General features: G+C 33.0%; 2 protein-coding genes across 2 annotated transcripts; one reads left to right on the plus strand and one right to left on the minus strand.

Annotated features, from left to right (window-relative positions):
• Window positions 1–1,235: 1,235 nt before the first annotated feature.
• Window positions 1,236–3,963, plus strand: LOC125837094 (uncharacterized). Its single transcript, XM_049516239.1, has 5 exons — window positions 1,236–2,035; window positions 2,455–2,576; window positions 2,659–2,699; window positions 2,787–2,885; window positions 3,408–3,963. Exons 1-5 carry the CDS (start codon window positions 1,462–1,464, stop codon window positions 3,586–3,588), a joined length of 1,017 nt encoding a protein of 338 aa, XP_049372196.1. The 5' UTR covers window positions 1,236–1,461; the 3' UTR covers window positions 3,589–3,963.
• Window positions 3,964–5,317: 1,354 nt separating this feature from the next.
• LOC125837073 (glucomannan 4-beta-mannosyltransferase 9-like) lies at window positions 5,318–8,791 on the minus strand. The gene is made up of 9 exons (XM_049516221.1): window positions 8,447–8,791; window positions 8,177–8,275; window positions 7,673–7,925; window positions 7,323–7,433; window positions 6,812–6,948; window positions 6,201–6,314; window positions 5,919–6,118; window positions 5,649–5,843; window positions 5,318–5,569 (listed from the first exon to the last, which is right to left on the minus strand). Exons 1-9 carry the CDS (start codon window positions 8,765–8,767, stop codon window positions 5,407–5,409), a joined length of 1,593 nt encoding a protein of 530 aa, XP_049372178.1. The 5' UTR covers window positions 8,768–8,791; the 3' UTR covers window positions 5,318–5,406.
• Window positions 8,792–12,014: the final 3,223 nt, after the last annotated feature.

Below are 12,014 nucleotides of genomic sequence, written 5' to 3' on the forward strand. Positions count from 1 at the left end.
TCAATTTGTGTGTTATCCTTGCGTATAGATCATGTTAATCTTTTTTTTATCATTTTAAATGTATCGAAGGTCCGAATTGAAATAATATCACCATATGTAAAAAAAATGGAGACAATTATCTTATATTTATTATATTTGCATCGATGACCCTTTAGGCCACACACGAAGATAAAAAGATAAAGTGATTGAGTAATTTAATTGATTCCAAAAGAACTCATAAAAAAATATGTCACTAAACGTTAGAGATCATGATATTTTTTTATATATTTTTTTTAAAGTGAGGTTTAGTGTTATTTTTCTTAAACATTTTTTTTTAAAAAATAAGTAATATATCCCCACAATAATCTTAAGCCACGTGTAATTAAATTATTGGAAGCTGCATGAAATTTCCCTATAAGTTTGTGTACGAACTTCTTCAACAACCCAAAGCATTTTTCACTCCAGAGAATATTCGTTAAGCACCCTTTTGAACCAACTACTTTTACTTATGACTAATTTACCCTTCAATTAATTTGAATTGATAGAAAGACATGAGTTCCTTTGGTACGGTGCATAATAATAATAAAAAATGTAATATATTAGTAATGCTTATATTAGTTATACTAAAAAAATTTATACGGTAAATGATTTGATGTATCAAAATTAACATGTATTGCATAATTTTTTTTCAAGTATTTGTTCACAAAATATCCTCCACAAATATGATCGAAAGGATGTGAAAAAGGTTTTGAGAAAATAATATTATTGTTATTATTCATAATATACAATACTATATTTTTATTAGTTTTAAACTTTATTTTATAGCAAATTATGACATTAGTAATATCAATCTTAAAGTCCTTCAAAAGTATTCATAATAAATAAAAACTAATCTCAACAATACTAACTCTAATATTACAATACACCATATTTAATACCAACATAACTAAAATTTTAAAATTCAAACTTCAAAATTTCAATCATAAATTAAAATATAAAGCTTTAAGTTTTTCCTAAATATAATTTATAAATATAAAAACTACATATAATCATCATAATTAACAATTTAAAATATTTTAAATTATAAAAAAAAAAAAACTCAATCACTTATTTCTTAATTCTTTTTTTTATATATCCTATCAAACGATCTCGAATTAATTTCGACTCGGGAAACAGAGGTCAAAAAACTCGAACCGCACGGCCAATAGAACAATCTGGAATCATAAATAGGTGAGCGCATACCTCATGCTTAAATAGGTCCCACACAAAACTTTCTCTCACTAAAAATCCCTCATTTTTATCATTTGTTTCTCTCACTAAAAAAGTTGGTTTAGTTTTCGCCGTCACTACTGAACAAATGCATTTTCATCTTCATCATCCATAATATAACAGCAAGCTCTATCTTCTGAGAAATGCCCAATTTAGCTCATACTAATTTCTTGTTCAATACGAAAATCTGAAAAAAAAAAAAAAGTTCCGGTGATGCTCGGAGTATTGTGTGCACGTCCTAAGCCTTGGCTATTCGCATCACTCTGCTTATCACACGCCCACGGCTCAACGCCTTCGGGTTATAGCAGACTTATTGCGACGAATACTGCTAACAAATCATCGTTATTGTTAATATCTGGAGGTGGAGGTGGAGGAGGAGGTGGAACAGGAGTAGATCAGAGGCGGAATCATTCGAGTCATTGCCGTATTGCATCATCTGTAAATCGAGGTGGTGGTGCAGCGTCGATATGGCATGCGATTCTTCCTGCTGGGAGGAGGAATAAGAAGGATATAAATCGGAGGAATAATACGGTGTTTAAACATCATTATGAGCTTGCTAAGAAAGGTGAAGGGTCGTGGAATGTGAATTGGGATTCTAGGCCGGCGAGATGGTTACATAATCCTGATTCTGCTTGGTTGTTGTTTGGGGTTTGTTCGTGTTTAGCAGCGCCATCTCTTGATCTATTACCAGATGCTAATTCTGATGTAGCTGTACCGATTGATAAACAGTCTGTTGTAAATTCTTCAGATGAGGATGATCAAAACTCTGCCAACTATAGAGTCACTGGTATATATCTATTATACTGTTATAATTGTTGAATTTATTTTGTACTCATGTCTATCTACACTTTACCCTTCCCAGACTTTATTCGTACTCGTGGTATTACACTGGATATGTTGTTGTAGTATTCTCTGTGAATAATCGATATACGTGAATTAGAGGAGTGAATTGTTTGAATTGAGGAACTAATTTGGAATAACGAAATTTGGGATTTGATTGATAGAAGAGTGGATTATTTGAATTGAATTGAGGAACTAGTTTGGAATAACGAAATTTGGTATTTGATTGATAGAGGAGTGGATTATTTGAATTGAATTGAAGAACAAATTTGGAATAAAGAAATTTGGGATTTGGTTATGTTTTTCTGGGTGATTGATATTGCAAGCTGCTTGATGAATTGACAAATTGAATGGTGAATGTAACAGGGGTTCCGGCGGATGGGAGGTGTCTATTTAGAGCGATAGCACATATGGCTTGTTTGAGAAATGGGGAGGAAGCACCGGATGAAAATCGACAGAGAGAACTTGCTGATGAATTAAGAGCTCAGGTATCTTCATTTTCTTGCACTTTTGCTCTGTGTATTGAAAATATAGATAACGGAAATTATTTTTATTTTTTCGTTTACACAGGTTGTTGACGAGCTGTTAAAGAGGCGAAAAGAAGCTGAATGGTATATGTTTGTTTACTTCTTTCATAGTCGGTTCCTCACGATATTCAGTGTTAGATGTTTATGAATGTGTTGTTTTATGTTACATAGGTTTATTGAAGGGGATTTTGATGCGTACGTAGAAAGAATTGAAAAGCCATATGTGTGGGGAGGAGAACCAGAGCTACTAATGGCTTCTCATGTTCTCAAGTGAGTGATGTTTCTGTTTCATGATTGATCATTTTATCACTTTGCACTTATGAATCCAACTATACATGTTTTTTGAGGCGTTGATGTTTTGAAATTCACGATGAAACACAGTAATGCTAAAATGAGAAAACGATGAAGAAAATAAATAAACTTTTGTTTGAGAAGAGAAAGAGTTAAAGAGCATTTTAGTGTGATTCTAAGCTAGGTTAGTAATACAAGATAGCATGAAGTGGAATAGTTTATGCATTTGACAAGATCGTTTCTGTTGTATGATGATGAAAGAATTGGTCCTTCATATGTGTTTAGGAAGTATTAGTTATATATATCCATCGACATTCACTTTCACTTTATCACTTTCAAGTCAAATCAAGTATGAGAACTGCTTTTCTAAGAACTACTAGGATATCATATGGAACTACTTTGTCAATGTACTATGTGATCTCTGGATGACGCTGGTTAAGGCTTCGATTCTAGAATCTGTTGTCCGATTTTGTTGATATATTTCCTAATTTTTGGTTGCAGGTCCTCGATTTCTGTCTATATGGTAGATAGAAGCTCTGGAAGTTTAATAAACATATCAAATTATGGAGAAGAATATAGGAAGGAGGGAGAGAGTCCGATTAACGTATTGTTTCATGGTTATGGTCACTATGACATTTTGGAGACAATTCCAGAGAAGATTCACCAAAAGTTAGAAGAATAAAAGTAGGGTATGATGCCCTTAGAGACGTAGTCTTGATTTTAAATTTTCATAAAAGGTGGTTCACAACGACGATCAAATTGATAAGAAGTTCAGCTATCCCGTTAACAAAACATCTTCTTTCAGGTCTAGTCAATTTGTTGAGATGATCTTTTCTCTAAAATAGTGAGCTTGTTTCAATTTTGTAGATTCTCTTGTTGCCTTGTCCAGGAAATTAGTCGAAGCAAATAGCATGATTCCTCCGTATTTGTTTATTACCAGATAATTCTGGATGTAGTTTTGTTCAGATGTTTCCAGGTTTGTTTTTTGGTGTCTGAATAGATCCAGTCTGAATATTGATTTATTAATAATGTGCAGCAACGGAAATGTGACACTGAACTCTCTAAATGTTGTTACTGAATCTGTGGTTGTCAAGTTATCACTGGAATGGATTATGGATATGTTTGTGCAGTCTGGATCTGCTTACATTAGATTTGGGACTTTGTTCCGGAGGGAGCTGTTGTCTAGTTAAGCTTCTCTCTCGAACACACTTCTCCTGGATAGTTCCATTGTCTTTAGTCTATAGCCTTTGTGAGCTTCCTTTATCCAGTAGCAGAGTTAGGTGGACGCGAGGGGTTCAACTGAATCCCCTTCATCAGAAGATAATACTGTCTAGGAAAAAATATGAATTTTCTTGCTTATATATAAATTGTTGAATCCCTTTGACATAAGGGAGGATTCTTGTGTACTGATAGTGGTTGTTCTAGTTTACAATTTTAAATCTTACTCGAGACATTTTACATTTTTCGAGTCTCCTTGTTAGAATTCCTGGCTTCGTCACTGCCTATACGTGACTGCTCGAAATTTCAGTTAAGCTTGTGTTTCTTGATTAGTATGAGTTCCATCTTTATCTCTTTCGCATTTGAGTCTAGGAATTTCTCATGACTTCCATGAATTGAATCATTTTGCTAGACATAGAGGCCTTTGATTTTCTTCAATAGATTAATCTAAATTCCCCCTAAGATGCTGTTTGTGTTGTTGAAATATGTTTTCTGTATTTTACTGATAAAAATGTCTGTAGGAATTGGATATGTCCCAAATAAATGAAGTGTGAAATGTGCATTCATCATATTTGAAACTGCAGACTTTTTAATTCTACTGCTTATATTTCTTCAAGAACCTGTAGCTAGAGGTTTTACGTTCGAGCCCTATTGGGTATGAGACGTCTTTGTTAGAAAGCACTTTACCTCCTATTGGACTTTCCAGTACGACTCCAGATCTAGTTGGGTTTACTAGACACCGGGTCGGAAACCCAAAAAGATCTACTTGCTGTTGCATTTCAACATTTGCATGAATGTTGATTTCGTGTATACGTTTATCGGACCTTGGATTTCTTTTTACCGAACAAATGTATGAATAGACAGACTATAGACTCTCCGGAAGCGAATTCAGGTTTTGAAGTTTATGGGTTCTGGCGGTAGCTTCAAGCTAATATATACAACAACAAAAATTGGGTTCACAATTCTATATTTTTATGAATATTCAGTGAATTTCTTAGTACAAATATATAGTTTGGGGAAAAGCTATTAGGTTCGAACCCACTGTGGTTTAAGTCTATATGGACCTTTGACGGTCTATGACATTAATCAATTGTAGAATTTTTTTATGCCTTATTCATTCACTAATACATGAAAAAGAACCAAAAGAAAAATACAAATAAAGCATGCTCTTTGCTGCTTATACACATTGTGGTATAAAAGAATATCAAGCTACTATTCATAATTTTACAAACTAGTAACTTAAAACCAAAGTTTCACCAACAAAACAAGTCCTGAATTTGAATCAAGAATTTGGAACAAACACACCAACATAACCAAATCCAACAACGAAAAACGCCATAGCTTGGAGTAAGAGGTATACGTAGAACCTGTTCCTTCCAAACGAATAGTCGTACCACCCACAAAACAGCAGGTACAACCCAACGAAAAGCTCAAGAACATGTAACCTGTCATGTTAAACAGTAAAGCAATTTAGTTCTACCAAAACTCTCTGTTTCACTTGTAAAGATTTGGAGAAGGTTTTACCTTTCTCCAACTCGAAACTGAAGTTTCTTCAGTGCTTTTGAGCCGTTTTTGGTCTTAAGAGCATCTCCGAGTTTCTCTGTCACGATCCATTCATTGACTCTCTCTGATTCGAAAAGGCCAATGAACGTTGCTTTTGTCCGATGAAGGGACATTACATTCTCAAATAGGATCCAATAAACCACCAATTGCATTGATCTGAATAAACGCGTACACATAAATAACAAAGAAACCAAAAATACATGTTAAACTCATCTTTTTTCTTTGCTCTACCTTGCGGAGCCAAGTATATTGAGAAGAGTGATAGCTGTAGGAATGTATATAGTTCCCCATCGAGGTACTTGGACTTCAGGGATGAAAATCGTTGCAGGAATAACAACGCAATATAAGATGAATGTCACGACGTGTGCTATGATCTTTCGTACAAAGAAGAAGCTGTAAATCAGGTAAAATTTCTTCCATACAGAAACTTTCTGCAATGAAAAAAACAGCTTGTTTTTCAGTTGTTGAGTTTTTCCATTTTGTCATGTTTTAAGTGAATTTCATATAACATACCTTGTTAGTTGCAATTTCCATTGCCATTTTTCTGAAAAGATTAGCAGGTCCACAAGACCATCTGTGTTGCTGATTGCGATAGGCCCTGAACGTGCTTGGCAATTCACTTTTCACCTAACACGGTAAAAGATAAAGTAGGGGTAAGATCTGTGTACACACTACCCTCCTCAGATCCCACTTGTGGGGTTACACTGGATATGTCGTTGTTGTTGTATAGTACTTATGTTTGTCAGACTCTCCTAAAATGTTGTTGCACCAGTGTTAAATCCTCCAAAAAATGCACTATTTCTGGATGATCAAACAGGTAGTCGTAGTCATTTTTGAAGAGCTCGAGCAACATAGAGGTAGTAACTCAAATGTAGAATAGTAGAACCATCATTTCATTTCCATTATCATGAAAAAATTATTCCTATATTGATGAGATAAGAAAGAACATCCCTTGACCTTTTTTAGTCTATCCTTCAACTTCAAGTTTAAATTCCAATCATTTTGTCTTTCCCAATACTGTAGTTTTCACAATAAGTTAAAATATGTTGATACTTGTATTGTGTTTTTGCAACGTTAGTGTATATAAGTTAAATCCTTAAATCGGTATATGTGTGATTGTGTACCTTAAGATCATCAAAATACACGAATTTCCAGCCATTCAAACCGGCTCGTACTGCTAGATCCATGTCTTCCACAGTTGTTCTGTCTTTCCATCCCCCTGCCTCATTAAGAGCTGACATTCTCCAAACCCCAGCAGTGCCTGCAGCAATTCTCTAGTTATGTGGGAACTACATATTGCATTAGAGTTGAAAGTAAAAGGACAATCCGGTGCACAAAATATCCCGTGTTCATGCAGAATCTAGGGAAGGGTTGTACCTCGGGGTGATGTGATATAGGCAGTCTATCCTGACCCAAGAAGTATGAAGAGAAAATACAGTAATGAAGAAATAAAACGTAACTAAAGCAAAGGAAACAACAAGTAATAAAATCGAAGACTAAGATAGTAGTAGGAAAAACTAGACAACGCTCAGAAACCTACTAATCCTCGCCTTCCATACCCTCCCATCTAGGGTAATGTCCTCGGTAACAACAATACTATTATCTTAAAGTTATTTTTGGGTGTGGATAGCCTACCATTGAAACCAAAAAAAGCATGAGCTGTAGATCCAACTTCTTGCTCCACTGTGAAATGGTAACCAAATGACATTTCTTGCATTTTTGTCATCAAACACTCATCAGCATTCACTGCAAAAACCAAATTGACTATTTGCTCGGTATAATTTTTCGACAAAAGGGATTCAATTGAATCCCCTTCATTGTACATAGCTCCACCTCTGAACTCGATGCACTAAGCTCGAGTTTGAGGTAGGGTCATACTCTAGACCACATTGGGTTTATTGTACGTAACCTTACCTTGCATTTCTGCAAGAGGCTATTTCCAACATGTGGTTCCCCTTCACTTTTCATAAATAAAAGACATTTACCAAATTCCCAACGACCTTGAACGAGTCCGATTTCAGGATTGTGCACAAGAAACGGGATGCTACGCTCCAAGAAATCGGGCTCGGGTTGAAAATCAGCATCAAAGATGGCCACATGACTACAAAGCTTCACATAACTATGCTTCATTCCTTCTCTAAGAGCCCCAGCTTTGTACCCTTTCCTGTTATCTCTTATCTCATACTTTATGTTAACTCCTTTGCTTGCCCATCTCCTGCACTCTTGCTCCACCAAAGCCTGTCGTTTTTTACTATCAGCGTATTTTAACATGTTATAACAAGTTACTAATATCTCTTATTATGAATGGTTACATAACCTCTTTGTAGTAACCGTATAATGTTGCTCTAGATAACATATAACCTAACATAACATAGAAATTGGTTCCAAAGAAAATTTAGCTATTACAGTGAAAGAGATCTGACTGTATGATTGTAATCGTGAATATTACACGATGAGTATATATAAATTGAACTTATTTAGTATTGGACCTTAATTGTAGGGTCAGTAGAATCATCAAGAACTTGGATGAAAATTCTATTGGCTGGCCATGAAAGGTTACAAGCTGCTCCAATAGACAATTGATACACCTACAAAGTAACAATTCATCAAACACCATATAAGAATTTAACAATTTTAATAATATAGACGAATTAACCTAAATAGTCGTCTATTCAACTGCTTAAACAAAAAATATAGTCCCCAAATGTATAATATGTGTATATTTTATGTATATCAACTATAAAAAGTAATATGATTACCTCTTTTTCATTGCACATTGGTATTTGCACTAAAACCATAGGATATGAATAATTTCCCAATTCCAAATCACCCTTAAGTGGCTCCCACTTGTACTTCTTCTCTGGTTTTCTTCTAAACAACTTTACAAAAGCTATGACAATTCCCATGTAAAGTCTCTCCACAAATAACATAAATGATAAGGCCAAGCAAACATATAAAATTATTCTTAGAAATTGTACAACCAAAGGAGTTCTAGTTTGTTGCCAAATGAATCCAACATGGCTAGTAATGCCACTATGAGCATTCAACAAAGCTTGAGAAGAAGAGAAGATCACGTCCATAAGGAAGGCGATTTGAATTGTCACGTTGAAAGAGTTGAGAGTTTCGAGTATCGAGAATGAAACTTATGAGGTTTTATAAATGAGTGAGAGTGAATGTGTGTAAGGATATAAAAATGTTGCTTTAAGACAAGAAGAGCAATGATATATGCAATATGTGCTTTAAGTTTTAGTGGGAAGAAGGCTTTGATTTTTGCTTATTTGCCAAGCAAAAACTTGACTAAGAAGAAACAAAGTAAAGAGCCTTTGAATGAAGGCTTTGAGAAAAAACTTACCCCACATAATGATCATTCATTTAAATTGAAAACTTGAACTTTATATACACACAAAATATACTTCTAATTGGTTGTGTTGATACGTACTAGGAAGTTTCTCTAAAAAATCATTTTCAGTTTGATGGATCAAGACTCAAAGCCTCATGTATTGTAGGCCAAAAGAAAGGGGAGGGCGGGGGGGGGGGGGGGGGGGGGGGGAGGGGATTCTTTATTACTCTAGCATTTCAATTTATGTCACATAGTTTTACCAGACATAAATACTTTTGGAATCAAACGTGTATCCAAGATTATTTAAGCTTTACAAGATTCAAATTTTAAGTTCTTAGCATTGAACTCGTTGTATTTTTAGAATTATGAGTTCATATCTACTACCTAGATGGAGGATCTTAGTATAGTTCAGTTGATTGATTATCTGAGCTTTCACCTTATTTGTGAGGGTTCAATTCCTAAAATATACCACTTAGATCACGGGTGGGTTTGGATGTGATTCATTCGGACCCCCTTTGATGTAAAATAACATTATGTATATGTGATTAAATTATTTATGTATATATATAATAAATATTGAATCCCTTTTGACTTTTTCATGTATTTGCTTTTTATATTTTGAATTCCCTTAACAAAAATCATGATTCCGAAACTGAAAATTATAACCTAATAATAATATTAAAAAATTATATATATTGTTAGTGCTCAAAAAGTAAATTCAATTACGTATAGCCAAAGTAAGTCAAAATTAACTTCTACAGTCATATTCCAGTGGAATTTTCAGTGTGCCAACTTGTTTTATTTATTTGTTTAATTTTTAATGTTTTTTCTTATAATTCTTGTGGTTGTAAGCCAAAAATCATATTATAAATTTCTCAGAAAAATTAATTCTGATTTTGCTGATTTTGCTTTCTTTAATTCTATTGAAGGTGCCTTTCAAACGTTTAATTGACATTCTATCTTAGTGCAACTTTCATTTGTTTAAGTTTAAGGAAAATCCTAATTTTAGTAATTTAAATTTCGATCATTAAAGTCATTTAATTTTTAGATTTGAATCTTCCTTGTTCATCTTAACTATTAAGTGTGCTTGCTTCGTATGTTAAAATCACTTACTGAATTTTAATGATTAAGATATGTAACGTCTTAATATCTTTATTAAAAAACAACAAGTACATCTACGTAACACTCTCGACACTAGTATGAACTATTCTTGCCGCCAACCAGTATTATCAACAACCACCAAACACCGTCTTGGGCAATATATAGCCATCACCAAATTAATTAGCCTACATTACCACTAGCTATTATTTACACACGTCACCACCAATCACCAATACTATCAATTACTATCGACAATCACCATCGTTAATCGCTACTAATCATGTCATTATTCACTTCCATTGTTAACTATCACATCATTCACCGTAGATATCAATCACTATCATCAACTATCACCATCAATCATTACTGTCAGCTATCATCACCATTGACAATTAATCTATTATTCACAACACGACAATTAGCCAATACCACCCCCAATCGACACATACAATCACTACCTCTAACCATCATCAACACCATAAAAAAATCAAAAGTATTTCGTTGATATAATATTTATTAATTAGGTTCAACTCGTCAAAATTTTGTTTGCCGTCACTGAGTTATGAATAACTTATTTTATGATTACTTTTTTTTTAAAAAAAAAAACAAAGTCAAAACTAGAGAAAAATCACCTTGTTAGCTTAGAATATAATTTAAAGAATTTATCAATCTTTGAATCAAAAAGACTATTAATAACTTTATTAAAAAATATTATTACCCTTTTCAAAAACAAGAGGTTGTAAAATTAAATATACATCTTAATTGGGATAGTAAGCGCAAATAATTAGAATTAATAATTCACCCACTTGCTAATTTTTGTCTTTATACTAATATTATTAGGGAATGCTTTAGTATCTACACGGCTATTAAGAAAATAATAATAAAAATGAGTAATTTGTCTAATCTATTCCTTATATATTCTTTATTTTTTTGTCTATTTACGTGTCTCTCATACCTAAAATAACAAGTATTTTAAAATGAAGAGAACATATGTCAACTATAGACAACTTATTGATTCTCTGACCTTCTATTGAAATATCACATGTTACACCAACTCAGTCACTCTTATAGGTTCCTCCTCTTCTTAAATATCGTACACACTTCTTTTTATGTTAAAATATGACTAAAAATAATTTAAAATTAAAACGACAGTTAAAATTAATGTTACGGAGGAGTAACAACTTTATATTAAAATTAAAAATTAATGTACGACTTGAGAAATCTTGGTCTTTTCATTTCACGAGATTCTTGTTAATAATGTTCACGAGGTCTCCCTCTTCTATAACTTTAATACAAGAAATATCTAACAAAAAATATAGATATGAGAAATGAGAATTATTGCATCGTAACCTAGTTTAAGAAATCATTACCATTAAAGAACTAAAATCTCAAATTCATAACAACATTCTCTCGTAGGTTGAGCCTCCTTTAACAGATCGATCTAACCATGATGCTCATAGATAGCTTATCGCTAATTGTATTTCATTCAACTTTACTAAGGAAATAAATTTTAAAAACCATACTACCCCCTAACTAGTCATTATTGCTACAGTCATTTTAGCTGAAAAGTTGGTTAGAGATAGCAAAATATGATAATATTGTTATTTAAAATAATACATAGGAAAAATGTGAAGAACGTAAAGAATTTAAATGACAAAACTCAAAAAATCTTATAAATATATATCTTCAAGACATGTGAACAATGTTTGTGAAAAAATGAGAATAATTCATTTGTCTGTAAATTGTAATCCATTAGTTTGATCAATTTGTATTCACACTTTCTTTTTTTAGTATGTTCTAAAATTAATATCGGATTTCTATATTTAAAAATGATAAATATTTATTTTTATTTTAACCTTAATAAAAGAATTTATCACACATACATA

The sequence above is a fragment of the Solanum verrucosum genome, unplaced genomic scaffold (assembly GCF_900185275.1).
Source record: "Solanum verrucosum unplaced genomic scaffold, falcon-dt-bn FXZP01000165.1, whole genome shotgun sequence".
In the NCBI taxonomy this organism is placed as follows: domain Eukaryota; kingdom Viridiplantae; phylum Streptophyta; class Magnoliopsida; order Solanales; family Solanaceae; genus Solanum; species Solanum verrucosum.